Source organism: Lycorma delicatula, chromosome 1, assembly GCF_047948215.1.
Source record: "Lycorma delicatula isolate Av1 chromosome 1, ASM4794821v1, whole genome shotgun sequence".
Taxonomy (NCBI): domain Eukaryota; kingdom Metazoa; phylum Arthropoda; class Insecta; order Hemiptera; family Fulgoridae; genus Lycorma; species Lycorma delicatula.
Window position 1 is genome coordinate 192,166,265 of NC_134455.1, and position 17,333 is coordinate 192,183,597.

At 29.7% G+C, this 17,333-nt stretch overlaps 1 protein-coding gene across 5 annotated transcripts in view; it reads left to right on the plus strand.

The window, feature by feature from the left end:
- Positions 1-17,333, plus strand: part of rump (heterogeneous nuclear ribonucleoprotein rumpelstiltskin) — a 123,714-nt gene that overhangs the window by 94,563 nt on the left and 11,818 nt on the right. For 4 of the 5 annotated variants that reach the window (XM_075369368.1, XM_075369375.1, XM_075369385.1 and 1 more), the window contains 2 exons: positions 2,865-3,053; positions 12,351-12,559. In XM_075369368.1, the coding sequence (XP_075225483.1) occupies positions 2,865-3,053; positions 12,351-12,559 (398 nt within the window). The remainder of the gene's footprint in view (positions 1-2,864; positions 3,054-12,350; positions 12,560-17,333) is intronic. The other variant, XM_075369404.1, reaches the window with a different exon arrangement.

The following is a 17,333-nucleotide window of genomic DNA, read 5'->3' on the forward strand; positions in this document are numbered from 1 at the left end:
TGTATTATTGTTCATTAATTTTTTCAGACCTTTTTCAACCTTTTGAAGCTGAAAAGATTGATTCAAGACATCATATCTAAACACTGCTGCACACAACAGACTTTATCCCTATTTTGCAAATTATTGCCAAAGTAATCAATCCAAACACTTAGACAAATATATATTTCTCCAACTAGTTTTCCAGATACTGCCGGATCTGGGTGTGTCCTCTGAAATACTTATGGTTCTAAATTGTTCCTCAGTTCTAAAAATACTATCATTTTTTATGCTGCATATTAATGTATTCCTTTTTAATTAAACAGAATTAATTTTTAACCTCTAAAGCATTTATACTTCTGTATAAATGTAACAGGCCAAACATATTTGATGTAACTTTTCTTACTTTTATTATTAAACTAAATTTTCTGTCTAAATTTTTAATTTTATTCAATTTTATAATTTAAATTCAGGATGCATAGATTTCAGGACTGAATTGTTTCCATTCATTTGGGAGAACCTATACCTTACTCAACCAGTAACCTACAACCTATTTATCCCACAACAATGTATTTTATCCTTAATATCCTACATAAATTTTTATAGAAGTGATAACAACCTCATTTTGGGATCCTCTGATTGGGATGCAGTATTGTAAACCAAATTAAAAAGAGAAGTAGACTTTCAGGTTTCAGCACAAGATTGTTAAAATATATAACCTGCAAAGGTACACAACACTTGTTAATATCTGAGACATTCCATTTACTGGTAAAGAGTATTCTCCATATCTCCTGAAATTCTGTAGTTTAATACCATGTAGTTAATTTTCTCCTAACGCTATGATTTTTCTACCTTTGTTTACTTAATCTTTTATTTATGCTTGTGAAATGCTAAATTACTTAAAATAATGACATCCACGGGCAAAGTTTGACCCACTCTAATCAGGGCATTCCAGTTCTCAGTTACCACCAGATTTCTACACTCCCCCTTTGTTAATAAAAAACCACAATAATGAACTGCAACTTGCTTCCCTCCGCTCAAATAAATTGGTGTGGTATTGATTTTCTAATTATACACAGTACTAAACCTCCATGATCTTCCATAATTTCTATTATCTTCCATAATTTCAATTTTAAAGAAATTCTTTTATTTTGATTTTAATGTGAATAATTGACTATGTTGGCCTACCAGTTTGAATCTCTAATTACAAAATTCCAAAACCAATAATAATTCTTTGTTGTAATGAAATGGAAACAGACTTCCTTACTTTGTACAATCATATTCTTCAGTAAATTAACATAAATCAAAATGCTTACTGCTAAGCACAGCCACTGCCCAAACATGTCAATCTTTGGATGACAACCTCACCTTGGTTATTAGCTTAAATCTTCTTTTCCAAAATTAGATCTATTAACCTTTTCTTACATATTACTTCAAATTATGTCTGCTTTATTCTCCAACATTATTCCAATTTTATATAGGAAATTGATATCTCTAGCAGGCAATTCCAATTCCTCCATCCACTTAAAGGTGACACTTTGTAAAATAAATGGTTCTTATTTTCTCTGGCTTTGGCCTCCAAATTTCCTTCTTGATGAAAAATAGAGCGCTTCATCATCTCTAAGAAAAATCCTTCTAGATAAAATAATTATTACTTTTTTTTGTTTTAGCATTCGTTAAAATAAAATTGATGTCTTTATAATCTGATAAATTTTCCATAGTTGTCCCATTATCTTCTGTTTTCTTGAAGGGTGCTTGGTTTACCCAGATATCATTTTGAGTCTGTAAGTACACAGTATAAAATTTCAGGATTATTTTTGTGTAATTATCATATACATTATATTTTAATCCCGTAAATACGAGGCAATTTTTTCTCTGTTTTCTATTTTACTTATCCAATTTACCATTACTGTACACTGAGACTCAAGCCATTTTATTTCACTTTTCAGTAACTTATTATCTTTGCTACATTTTTACAGCAGTCATTAACTTTTTTAATCAGATATCTTCTTTATTTGTTAATGCTTCAGATACTCGACTGTAGCGATATCCATATTACTTTTGTGATTTTGTTTGTTCCTGACAATTGTTTGTATTGAGTTATTTGGCCTGTTATTACTTATTATTTTTACATCATTTCATGCCGATAGTTAAGTGGGCATAAAATAATTCTTCAATTCTCTTCTTTGTTAAGTAATCATTAATTTAATGATTTATACTGGAATATTGATTTAACCCAATTTTATTAAAACCAACCTATCAATTTAAAGAGTAAACAAAGTTTCCTGTAGTTAAATAATAAACAGTATGTGTAAAACTGTAAAACTCTTCAAAAATCTTTAAAAAATTAATTTAGTCATATTTGTGTATACAGATTTGCTGTAAATTATTATTTAAGAATTGTATTGTACTAATATCCTAATTGCTACTCAAGTATTTTACATTTAGTATTAGTATCTTACAAATTTTAAAGATACGCAACAAAATTTGGCAAAAACTGAAGAGTTAGAACACTCAAGCCCTTTCATCAAATGAGGCCAACTTCATGAGTGCTTTAAAAGTTATAAAATTTTTATGTTGAAATTAATTTATGTTTCTTTTCAAACAAATTACAATAATTTTTTTGTAAATTTACTAGTTGGGCATGTGTTGCAAGTGTGAATAAATATTCATATGGGAACTATAATAGTAGCCACTGTGGCAAATTAACTTTTGTTTGTATTAAAAATATGTTTTACTTAAATATCTGTCTTATTTCTAATAAGACAGATTAACTAAGACAGATTTCTAATAACACAGTCATGATTTTTAATAAAATCATGAATTGTTTTAGAATTAAAAATTTATTTATTTGGTGGTTAAGTATTTACAATAATTTATTTTTGTAGTGGATATAGTACCAGGTGGTCTGGGAGGGGGTGGTGCTTCAGCATTAGGTGGTGTCTTGCCTGCTGGAGGAGCGTCAGATCTTGGCCTAGGGGTTGGTGGAGGTGGTTACGGCTCAGGAATTGGGAATCCAGGGTTCTCTGCAGGACAAATTGGTGGACCACAGAATAACTACATGGGGAACACTGGAGGTTATTATGTTATATAACTTATGCATGCCTCTTATATTATAAATACTTAATTTTGATTAGGTTTTTTATTAATAGCATATGATTTTTTACCTAAAGAAATACAGATACATTAAAATTTTCAAGAAAAATATTGTATGGCATAAACAATGGATGTATATATGCCTGAATTGTCTCTAGCATCACTTCAAAAGGTCCTGCTTATTATTCTTAAAATTCTTGACTGTTATTCATGATTGTATCTGCATGTAAGGAATAGATGGAATTTTATTGATGCTTTATTATGGGCATTTTCCATTACTTTTTTACCAGTCAGTGAGGAAACTGCTGATATCACAACTGATTTACTAGTGTGGAAGATGAATAAAGCAAAATACAATTTTTACTGATTTTTTTTTTTTTACTGTAATTTAGACAATACATTCTAACATCATTATTATAATCTCAGTCGAATATTAATTGATATAAATCATAATTAAAATTACAACCAATCTAGGGGGCACAACCTCTCTAACGTTTACATAAAAGGAGGTCCTAGATCATAAAATTGATAAAATTCTTTTTTGTTGGGCATAATGATAAACAAAAGAAAAATGCAAAATGACTTTATTCTCCTGGAGGGGCAATAAACATTTCAAGAAATCTGATAAGAGAATAAAAAGTATAAATTTTAAGATGTTTAGATACTGGAGTGAAAACAATATGAATCTTATTTTTAGCAGTCAGCTAAAACTAATTGAAAAATTCACAAATTTGGGATATGACTTCTGCAAGTACAATAACTTGAAAACATTATGTAAAATATAACTCACTATTGCCTTGTAGTAATATTTTTAATATATAAAAGAGCAGAAAAATTTACGTTGAAATATGTAGTTACACATATGACCTTGGATCTTTTTTTTGAAGGTCATATGGCTAACCATCATACAGTGTTATACAGAGGTAGTGTTATATGAGTTACACTTTTTTGAAGTCATACAATATTCTTGGATTATTTGTATTCCAGGCCATATCTCTGATGGTTAGTCATATGATCTTCAAGAAAGGTTCAAGGTCATACGTGTGACTACATTTCCCGGTGTAAAATTTTCTGTTCTTATCATGGGGGAGGGAAACAGAAATAGGTCATTCCATTTGAAAAAAAATTGTATTAACCTTGAAATAAAGTCAAATTCAAGGTCACCATAAGATATCCCTTATATATATATATATAAAAGAAGAGTAAAAAGAAAAATCTTTAATAAAAATTGTGTTTTTAGCCTTTAAACTTAATAACCGCATTAGAAAATATTTAAAAAGAAGCATTATAACTAAAAAAAATACAATATAAATAAAAGAAAAATTGCCAATAATGAAAGTAATAAATAACTAAACAAACAATTTTTATAAAAATGCTGTAAAAACGAAGAGCATTTTTTGTTTACAGATTCTTGCTCACATTACTAGTACAATAAAATTGTACATAACCATTATCAAATTAGTTCATTTTCCTTGACAATCGTACAAGTGTTTTATTAAATTGAGAGTGCATTAAATTTTGCTTTTTCTTAGAAAAACAGCTGCTAGAACAATGAAATGCTTGTAAAAGGAAGCTTTAAGTAGAACACAGTTCGAGCAGTTTTTGTGTTTTAAAGAAGGGGAGATATGTCATCTTAAGAACCAAACAAGATCTGTATAATCACCACAGGAATGTCAGAAATCTTGAAAAAGTTGCAGCTTAATTTAGGAAGATCATTGGGAGACTATTGAAGAGGTTTCTTAATTGACTTGTGTCTGAATTGTTGACAACAAATTTTGGTAGTTAATTTGTACATTAAATGTGTTACTGAAAAATTTATGCCTCGATTGCTTGCAGAAGATTAGAAAACCATTTGTGTTAATGTATACTGTATTTTGAAGAATTAACTTCAAAAAGATTCACACTTTATTTTTAAAGTTGTGTGTGACAGGTGATGAGAGTCGATGCTGTAGTTACGATCTGGAATGAAACTACAATCAAGCCAGTAAAAAGCACTCAGTTTAGAGACAAAAAAGTAGAGGCAAGATCAAATGTGAAGAGAAGGCTGTTTATTTTTTGATGTGAGGAGGATTGGTCACAGAAAATCTGTTTCTCCTGGACAGATAGTGAATCAGCATTTCTACTTTATTAGTTATGAAGATTGTGTTTGCATGCATCATAAATCTCCCTCTAATGTGGTTAAATGATTCACTGTAATCTCTGCACTATGGCAACACTGTCCTGGTCAAACTGTATTCTGTGTCCAACAGTTTTTGTCATTGTCCCTCGCTATCTCTATTCTCTTGATCTTGCTTCCTGCAACTTTTTGTTATTCCTGAATGTGAAAAAGAAATGAAGAAAATTGTTTTTATATTGTAGAGGAAGTGAAAACAATTCAGGCTATTTTTGGGTATCCTTTATATATGTTTAAATTCATACATAACTGGAGCTCACTTACAAATTATATACAACCAAGAAATAGAGGAACTATTTTGTGGATTAGTTGTGTAAAATTTGCATCTCATTAAGCTTAATAAAAATCTATTCCTCACCATGGTTTAGTGTATAGGTTGTGGTTATTATATTCATTGGCTCTTTTAACCAAAACAATTTTAACCTCAAATTGAGGCTAGTAAAAAAAATTTGTCTAAATTTTTGGATTCATTTCAGCAAAAATTTCAATTAGATTGAAGGTTGTAAAAGTTAAAAAAAAATTGTAGAAATAATTTAAAAAAATGTTTAGTAAGAGATTCTATATTCATTTTCACACTTATTTACTCAAAACTTTGTGTTTTATCTCTGAATATGGTTTTGTCAATTTTTGGGGAAAAATAATATTTACTACCGTTATTGGGTGCTAGTAATGGGTAGTTACACTGCCCAAGTAAATCGCATTGGTACTACTGAAATGTATATTAAGAAATTATTGTTCTCAAATTTAATTAATTTATTAATTACTTAACTACTAGTTGCAAAGAAGGTTCATACTTAACACTATCAATATGTCAGGTTATTTTTATTTCCTTTAGTTCCTAAATGATTAAATTGATTTTGTATCTGAACTGATTGGTAACATCTGTAAATGTGCAGGATTACATAGGCTTGCTACAATTATGTTGAAATATTCAGGTAATTGGTATTAAAGTTGTGTGAGGCTGACTGATGTGTGCAGGCTTTTGCTCTTCCAGATTATGAATTATTTTGTTTGGTATTGATTGACATTTTAATAAAAATGAATTTCATTCCAGGATCTTTCCACTGCAAAGTTATTGGTTATCTTGGTTTACTGCAAAGTATCCAGCTTGTTTTACAGCTGCATATTACATTCTTTTTATTTATTTATAAAGTGGAAAAAGAAAAATCAAAAGTAAATATTAATCAAGAAAATTTGATTAAAACTTCCCCTCCTTATATTTGAAATTCTTGGATTTTGTCGTATTATGATAACATCTTTATAAAAAAACAAAGTTTTATCTATTCCTTTTTTTTCATGTTCTTTCAGTTTCTTGTGCTGTGCTGGCATCTTCCAGACGATGGCAAAGTAGCTACTTTGTTTTTAAGGTTCAGTGGAATAATAATTGCATCTTGAACATAAAAGCCTGTCTACTTCTAAAATTAAATTTGTTTGTGTTCCAACAAAACTTATGAATTGATTTGAATAACTACTTTGCTTGAATTGATATATTGAATGTATGAATTAGTAAATGTAAGAGACGTTGGTGTAACTGTGTTATTGTTTTGATTTTTACTGGTAATTTTTAGTTATCGATAAACCCAAAACCTTAACAAATGAAGTAATTTGATCTGACGTGTACGACAACATTTAAGGTGTAAATTAAATAAGATATTGTAGGATATAAGAATTTTTTTGTCAGTTCAATCCATAAACAGATGTACTTTTTTCTCAATAATACAGATCCTTGTGATTCACATTTTCCTCAAAGAAAACAAAAAAATCCAGCAGTTATGTATTTACTAGTGATCATAGACCACTAATTTTCTTTTTCAAATAAACAAGTAAATTGTATAGGTTAAAGATTGAATAATATATTTCTGTATTAATTATTTTTTAAAGAAAAGTGTATTTCATCTTTTTACATTCAAACTTTTATTGTGATGGAAGTCTTTATGGGAAGGAGATCTGGTCTCCAAAAGATTTTAGTTTAAGATAGAATTACAGTCGAAGAACTGGAGAAATATCTGATTTAAAATGAATTAAACAATCTCACAAGAGATTTGGATTGTTTAAAGATGTTTAAAAAATAGTGAATTGAAGGTAACAAATTACTAGTGTTCAAAGAGAACAGATTTTCTTCAATTACTATAAAAATCTGGATGAAAAAGTACAAACATATTCATAAAATTTAAGGTGAATAATGAAAAACTGAAGGCCCTATGGATGACTTGGACAATTTGTTTATAATAAAACAGAATGTAAACACGCCCAAACACACATACATACACACACATACAGAGAGAGAGAGAGAGAGAGAGAGAGAGAAAGAAAGAGTGATGGGGCGATGGGAAGGGTAAGCATAAGGTTGTTTTGATTGTGAGGGGAGGGGAAGTTCCGAGTGATTCTTGTTAACATTTACAGGCATAGCCTCTGATTTAAAAATAATTATGTAAGTTCTTAAAATTTGAAATTAATCAAACATAGATTAAGGAGCAAAGTTTTGTGATATGAAAATTTAAAAAGGACTTTGTTATTATTACTTTATCTTCTAAGTAGTTACTGCATTGTAAAATTACATTAGATCTCTAAAGTTACTTTAAACTGTCAACAGATTTTGTTTATAAAGTTTTATTAGTTTATTGACAATTTAACAAATTAAATTTATTCCAAACCTAAGTGTTATCCCCAGTCTTTCTGTTTTTAACTTTAGAACATTTTTCTACATAACTTGAAATACAATTCTGAGACTGTATCAGAAATCGCTTGTAATGTTCAGCATGGAGTTTTCTTGTCATTGGAGAAATTACTTTAAGAGGAATGATTTTTTCTAAAAAAATCAAATTTGTTTGCCCATTTGTGCATAAGTAAGTTTGATTGTGTTTTTATTCGTTTAATCATTGTTGTTTAGTACATACAGAAAGTGGTATGTACTTTCACCATTACTAATGTATCACCATTACTGAATTTAGAAATTTACATTGTTGTTTCAGAGTATAGTGCTATACTGTTGTAATTAGCAGATATATTTAAAGTAACTTAAAAATAATTTCAGCATAGAGATTAAGATTTGATCCAGAATGGAATATATAAACTTTACCAGGGTAAATTCAGATTTCAATTCTGTTTAGATTGTGACAATCTGCAGAAGCTTTCATGTTGGCAGGCTACCTTCATTAGCTTCATTAATAAGATACTTTTTCTAGCTCTTTTTTCTTCATCTATGTGGTATGTTATTTATTTACTTTTGTGTCAGATAATATAACTAATTTGATAATTTTCTTTCTTTTTTCTTGTGTTAATTTTTTATCTCCATATAATTATTACAGCCTATGCCCTGAGCTAACAGTTTGTAAATTCTAACCTTTATATTAGTGTACAGTTTTCACCCTCTACTAATCTCTTATATCCAAATTAACAGAACATGGATAACATTATATATAAGATCGCTAGCCTTGTTCATCTCATTACAATATTCTGCCACAAACTCTTATCTGCCACTCTTCTCTTAATCTTAATCTTACAAAAACCTCATTTCATATTGAAGTGTCCTTAGTGTTACCTTGTTTGCCTTAGCCATAAGTACTATAACAAACTGTATGTGGAAACCTGTTATTTGCTCGTTATGTGAAGATGATTTCTCAGTTTATGTTTCTTATAGAACTTTAGCTGCTGGCAAGAGACTGCTCCAAAACTATAACCCATTTAGAATCATGGTGTAAAACAACTGGATTCATGTTTTCTAAGCAGAAAACAAAATGCATTAGCTTTTCATGTTTGAGGGAACATGTTGACCCTCAACTGTTTTTACATGGTGAATCAGAACCATGCACGCTTAGATTTTTAGGATTGTTGTTGAACCACTGGTGGTTGTGGGTAACATTTAAAGGTGCTGAAGTAAGGTTTTTAAAAATGCTTGACATGCTGAGAGTTTTATTTAGTATTCAGGAAGTATTTAGTATTGAATATGCATGCCATGCTTCTATTGAGCTCTGGTCTGTTCTCACTTAGACTACGGCTATGTGGCTTATTCATCCGCTCTGTCCAACACTCATAGAATGCCTGATGCTGTCCATCATTCATTCATCCATCTTTCTACAGATGCATTTCATTCAAGCCATGTGGTAAGTCTACTGGTGGACAGTGGTGAGTCATCTCTATGCACTAGATTAAACCAAATGATTGCTCGTATGTAGCTTGCATTAAAGCACAACCAAATCATCCAGCCTTTGATTCAGTGTTCCCTAACTCTCATCTTAATATCAGGATAGTTGAGATCTACTACTTTGCTTGGCATCAGAGCTCGCCACTTTTCTTAGCTCTAAATATACAATTATCTCCAGTTCTTACTGTTGCTCTATGTTATTACCCTCCCTTGGCGACCTTCTCTTGTAAATTACTGCTTTAGTCTTTGTCAACATGTTGTCTTTGTCAATTGTTTCTGATGATCTTGTCTGTTTTCTGAAAAGGGTGGTCCATGATGAGTGACAGATTGAATGGAACTATCAACAATAAATTTTGTCTTGTTAACCACTGTATCACTGTGGAGCTCCTGATGCAGGAATAACCATTGAGAGGAGATTATTATTTGCCGTTTGCGAATAGGGTACACTAGTTTCACTTATGGATATCTCATGACTCAGATCGATGCACCTGTTTGTGTTTACTGTCACTGCTAACTAACTGTATATCACATCCTTGTGGATTGTGTCTGTTACTTAGCATTGCGTTGGAAGTTTAAACTAGGGACCAACTTTCAAAATATCTTAGGAAATAATGAGATGTTGTTGAATGCTTTATGATTCTTAAGGCCGTCTGTTTATACTCAAATATTTGATTTCTACTACAGTATATTTCAGCTATTTATGACATTTGGCAGATTGTAACTTTATTGTTCTAATTTAGATTATTAATGTAATTCATTTTGGTTCTATTTTGCTTTTAGCATACATCATAGGCATTTTCCGTTTATGATGTGTTTTTGTATTACTGGGTTTTTGTTTTTAATTTAATTTTTAATTGTTAATATTTAATTATTTACTCTAAATATCACGTTCGGGCCCTGATGACGACACTTCATTGTGTGCCCATGAAAATAAAAATCATTTTATATTTTATCAACTCATGTAATGCATAACTTTCTGTTACTCCACATTTCAGAGGTCTCTTTCTTTTCCTTTTGGTATCTTTCTTGTTCATATTTTACTCGTAATATATGTTTATATATATAGTAATATATGTTTTCTCGCTCATATGGAACAAATCATGGATCTTGAAAATCCTATAGTAAGTGGTCTTAAGGTGGGAGGTGAATCTTGAAGGATAGCTGATGATTGAAGATTCTCAATTCTTTTTAATTTAGAAAGGTCTTTTCCTGTTATAATGAGAGCCTGATCAGATGGGAATAATAATGAAATTTAGATTTGTGACAATTTACCCAGATTTTTTTAAATTTTAATTTAATTATTTTATTTTAAAAATAATTTATAGAATGAAAGAAAAATTTTAAATATTAAGAACAGTTTGAATGATGTACATGAAAAGAAATTTTTATACAGTATGGGAAAGAATCTGGTAGCAGTGATAAGACTAAAAGAAAGGAGTTATTTATTGTTTCTGATTCAGAATGAGACTTGAATGTAGCCTTTCTATTCTTTTCTGCATCAAAGATTTCCTTGCTAGTTTTGGTCTGCTTTTCATCTCTTCCTTACTTTATTCATCCTTCTGCATATGTTTGTAACTGATGTCTAAGTATGAATCTATCTAAATATGTTATGAGTTGCTAATGATTTTAATTGTTGATGTGATATAAACAAAAATATTTAAAATGAAATAACATAATTATTTAAAAGAAAAAAGTTATTGATAAGTTGTCACAAATCTAAATTTTATTATTACTTCCATATGATAAAGTCCTTTTTATAACAGTAAAAGAGATATTTCTAGATTAAAAAAATTCAGATTCTTCAATTATGAGCTACACTTCAAGATTCATCCCCATTTTCTGACCACTCACTACATGGTTTTCAGGAACCATGATATGTTGTGTGTGATCCAGAATACACATATTCGAGTTTTTGCCATTGCATGAAGCTAATGGATGCTTAGTGTTGTCATGCACCATCAGTGTTATACTTCACTCTACCTGTAGTGTTTCGATGAATAATAGATAAGAAAAGGTTTGTGGTGTTTGAAAGAACAAAAAAACATCATTTCAGAGTCCAAGCTATCTACAGTTTCTCATAAAAACTATACACAGATGTTGAAATTATACTTTTTAACATAAACATTGTACAGGAAGTGAAAGTCCATGTCTGTGTGCTAGTGCTTTGTATATGCACTATGAATTAGGTACAAGGTTCACTGTTTACAAATTTTTCAATCTGGTTTATAAAAAAAGTTTTCATTGAATTTATCACTAGATATTTTCTTTTGTTATTTGTGATAACACCTGTTGTACTCAACATTTTGGTGTGTTGTTTGTGGTATGTCATCATTTAAATTAATTTAATAATGAAGGGTTTTAGATCACAGAAGAAAGTTATTAGATCAGATTGTAGGAAAAAGGGGTTGTAAAGATAAAGGTTATAATATTACAAAACGTATAGATCACAACACTTATGATATAATGTAGTGGTGATTCCTTCATTATTTATGAAGCTGTAATTAATTAATTATTGGCATACATGTTTAAAAGAAAAGTTAATAGGCTTACTTGTAAGAAATGAAATGGGGTGAGTAGATTAGTGAAAGTCCGTTGACAATATTCGAATATAAGTAAATCTAGGATGGGCTGCATTAGAGAAATAGAAATTGAGAAATTATTTTATCATATTAGTACGTTTGACAAACATTTTCCAAATAAAGATAAAAAAAATACATTTATTCAGTAGGAAAATTCCTTTATCTTTCTAAAAATAGCTAGTTATAGCTTAGATTTAACTTGTAAGTTAAATCTTAAGTATATTTTATTGTTGGAAAGTTATTTTATTTTGCATTATTTTGTGATTACTAATTTCTCTTTCAGTGCAGAATTCTTCCTTTCTGAACAATACGGTATACATTAGTTTTTATTAATATTGATGATTATGTATCCTATTTTTTAAGAGTTTTTTTATTGTTACAGGTGTGGGTAATTTAGCTCCATCTAGTCGTGATTTTGACACCTTGAGTGCTGCATTGTCAGGTGGTTATAACAATCAAGTGTCTGACAGAGAGTTCCGGTCAAATCGTGGTGTTGGAGGTGGTGGTTCAGGCATTGGAGGTGGTAGTAATGTAGCTGGCAGTGGTGCTGCTAATGTTGGACAGATGAGTGATACAATTATTATAAGAAATGTGTGTATTTGAGTTCCACATTTTTTCATTATTATTTTTCTCATTGTTTAGTGGACCTGTGTCAGGTCATAGCATTATTATACAGAGCATGTTTATCTTTTTGCCATTTTGTTATTCTCTTTTGTAAAATTCTCTTTTATTAACTTTGGATATTGGATCTGTAGATTAAAAATGAACAAACTCCATCAAAAATGAACTTCCAGAACCAAAACCTTAACTCGCATCTGAAACTTCATATTATATTTTATAGTGGTTTTCACAGCTTTGGTTGTGTAGTATGGATGTATTATACTTTTATATCTGGGCTCTTTTTAAAGATATCCCAACTGACCAAACCATTGATTGGTAAATGAGTTTGGGAAAAGCACATCAGCTTTACTACAGTATATAAAAAAAAAAGGTAATAAAACTGTTTTTAATGAACAGGAACTCTTTTAATGGCAATAGTAACTAAATACAAACAGTTTGTACAAAAATATGTGATGAAGCAGTTAAAACATTATAAATAGCAATGATCACTTCCATAGAAAGATCTTAAGATGTATGTTTATGGTACAGTTTAGTTTTGAAAATGGTTAAAGAATTGTAAACCAAATGATATGTTAAGAAATTTTAAATTATATCATGAAAGTATTAGTACATTTAAAGAAATCTTAAAAAAGATTACTATGATAATTATGGAGTAGCAGATTTACAATACTGATAAGAACAGCTTGTTTTAGAAAACAAACAGAAATTTTATTCTCAAAAAATATAAATGTGTGTTGGTTTTGTCATAAAATTTGCAGAAATAAAGTTAATAAATTGAGAAATGGTATGTGCAAATTCTGAGATTCATGATGTAAACTATGTTGTTCTTGGAAAATTAAAAAATCTAATAGCTATGAATATTTTAAAGCATATTGACTTTCCTATAATCTACAAAGCTCCTCATAATAATGAAATGTGAATATGGAAATCTTTAGTATACGATTTCATAAAATTTTATTCCATCTGTCAGGGCATTTCAAATAGAAATTAATGTTTTACATTAATAAGTTAAAAGCTCAGATTTTCATGGATAGTGGTCTAGTGCATTCCCCACAATAATGGAACTATTAAGTGTTTGTTTATACTTCCTAATATATAATTGTTAATGCAATGAAGGATCAAGAAATCATCTGTTGCAGATAAAAAACCCATGAGTTGAATAAATTTTTTGTGACAGTTGGTAGACTTTATTACAAAGTTATTAAAATGCCTTATTCAACTGTGCCAAAAGTTAAATAGAAATAAAGCCATTTGAAGTAAACTATATACTTGGGTAAATCTTTTTTTAAGTGATAATTAAAACTTATGACAACTTTAAAATTAATACAGTTTTTATAAATATGTAGTAGTTTGAAAATTATATTGTATTTCAGTCAGTGTTTTTAATTGTTCATTTTACAAAAGCAGTCCTTTTTAATTAAGATGAGTAAAATTTTTTCCTTCGGTTTACCTGCATGTGTATAGATAACATCATCATATCCGATCCCTGTTCCAGTTTACTGGGTCTGGGTGTTGACTAAGTTTCTGCAATGCTCTATCCATACGCAATATCTCTTTCATTTCTTTCCACTTACCTCCTTTACTTATTGCTTCTCTCATTACATCATTTCTTCCATGTAGTCTTCCTCTTGGGCGTTCTATACTACCTTGAATCTCTTCCGTTTGTCTTTGGATTCTGCTTTAACCATTCTCCACCACTTTTGACTCCTTCCAATTCTCACACTATTTACTCCCAATTCCTTTTTCTATTATACTTTTATTATTATTTCTCATCTTATTTCCATTATACCTCTTAAAAATTTTTATTTCCCCTGTCTGCAGATGATTCCGATACTTTTTGGTCTTATTCAAGTTTCAGTTGCGTGTAATTAAAGGGACATTTATAATTTATATGTTATATTAACTTTGCCTTTTATGGTGCTTTTCTATCCCAAACCAAATGTTTAATAGTTTGGTAGAAATTTCAACCTTTGTGCAATTACCCATTGATTTGGAAATATTTTATTGATTTAGACTGATTGAAAATTTCAATACATTAATGCCAATATATAAATAATACACAATTTGTTAACCCTTTTTGGTCTACTATCAGCAGTTGGGCACCTACCAGCTGATAATATTTATTCATCTATTCTTCTGTTCAACATAATTTTTATATCAATAGTTTCATGTGTCACCAAGCTGAACATTTTATAAACATGTTATGTAACACCTACCTCTGTGTGGAACTTATGAAACAGTACATTCACATGCAAATGGAATTAAATCTGTGTTTACTTTGGTTACATTAGTGAAATGACACTTCAACTGGGTTGCTCTGGTGTATTTAATTGAAAGATTATGTTTTGTTTGTGTTTTTTTTTTGTAGATTCACTAGAGTTGATGTAGTAGAAAATTAGGTGGTATTCAAGAAGATACAACCAAGCATGTGTATCAAAAAATTATGATGCCTCTATTCCTTTTCAAAAATCTGGCATGGTTGAAAGGATTCAACTGTGCCAGAATTGATGGCAATTTTAGGGGTCATATTAACTAGCTTACACTAAAACTGATTTGAAACTTGACTTTTTTAAACCTCGGGTTTTATAAATGTTACCTTTTTCAAATCTTTACAAAAATTTGAAAACCATTCAAAGTTTCTGTGTGGTTTAATGTCAGCAACTACAATGCGCAGAAAAATAAATTGATAAAAAATAGATATAAATTCTTAAGCTTAAATAATATGGAATATTGTAGTGTTACAATAAAAATAGTAATTAAAAAATGAGAAACTACTTATCTAATTTTATCGTAATTTTTTATAATGGTGATTGTCATTAGCTGTAATGGGTCATTTCTGTTGGCCAGAGAGGAGAACTAACAGAAGATATCTTACAGAAATCTATATCAGTTATTGTAATTGTAACTTTCCTATGTCCATTTAAAAATCTTTCAGTTACCACATCCATTTAGTACTAAGGGTTATTGTCTCCCTTTGGGCAAAGTATAACTGGAGAACATTGCATGTATATTTAATAAATAAATAAACAATTCAGTACAGAAGGAAATTATTTTGGAGGCATTAATTTAATAAATATTTCAGTACATATTTTAAGTATAACTTTTTACAGTATTTAAAGATTTATTCTTCTCTAGTTATGTGTTATTGAAAAACTTATCAACAGAGTTTTGTCATTGTAAAAGGAAATCTTTTAGTTTTAAATAAATTATTTAGATTAATTTGTTATTAATATATTAAAAATGAAAATGCAAACATAGCAAGGTACCTTTTTGAAGACATATACCATTTAACATGAAAATTTCTTTTTTCTGGTTTGATAGTGATGGTGTTATTTTTTAATAATAAATTACTTTTTTTTTAGCAAAGCGGCACATTCAGAAATATAAATTCATGGAAAAGCAATTGGTTTAATTCATTAAACATAAGATTATGTCATTATAAGATTATCATATATGGTTGTAAGATTATCATCATAAGATTAGTAAAGGAAATCCCTTATTTATTGGTTGTGTTTGGTTTTTAGTTTAATTTGTTTGATTTCTTTGGTCTTTGTCATTTATTTTTTATAAAAAAAATTTGATCTTTGTTTTAAGATTTGGCTTCAAGTTAATAATGCATGTAAATTTTCATTAAGAGATTTTATTCTTAATGATTTTAATTTATTTTCATACGAGGGCTGTCCAGAAAGTAACTTGGTTTTGAAACAAAAAACAACCAAATAAAAAAAAAATTTATTATATACATTTGAAAGGGACAATCTTAATTATTTTTCTACATAGTCGCTATTTAAATTGAGGCACTTATAACAATGCACAAGCTTTTCATTTCCTTCTCTGTAGAAATCTGCCGCCTTAGATTTTTGGCATACATCTTACACAAAACTTGTGATAACCAAGCTTCTCCGATATAATTTCATGCAGTAAACTTCGTGAAATTTGGGGGAAATGAAGCAAGAGTTCCATAATCATAATACGATGATTTTCACGAATTATATTGTTGATTTTCATGGTCCTCATCAGTCACAAGGCTAGGCCAACCACTGTGGTCCTCATCATGAACATTGGTGCAGTCATTTTTAAACTTAATGTACCACTGCCTCACTCCACCTTCACTCATTATTCCACTTCTGTACACCTTGCAAAGTTGCCAATGAATTTCAGTTGGTTTGAGGTTTTTTTTGCCAGTAAAAATCTAATCACTGAATGCACCTCACAACTTGAATTTACAATTTCACATATTTCCCCATCTTAGTCACATGAAAAATCAGAAGCCGTGTCATGTTCACTCCCCTCAAATTCATTTTCATCACAGTCCTCTTCAGACACAGATTCAGTTTTTGACGCCAGTCCTCTTGTGTATCATCAAAATTATTTTGATTGTCATCTTGAGACATATACCTGGCAGACAATCTATTTTAAAACCGGTTTTATTATTAAAAAAAAAATGTTGGGAAGTGCAATATAAATGTAATGTACTGTAAAAAAAACACCTTAGAAATATAATCACACTAACATTGACCACTCGTCACTGAAATGAAAGACAAACATCTTACTGTTTAAGTTTGAGTAAACATCTTACTCAAATGATGACAGACACTATCTGTCATCATTTGAAGGTACTCAAAAGCCCATCTTCATAAAAATCATTCAATAAAGACCACGGGCATCTTGAAAAAAACACTGCTTGTCTCGCATACAAAAGTGGTCAGTAGTAAGGTTGAAGCTCTTAGTATTTCATTAAGAC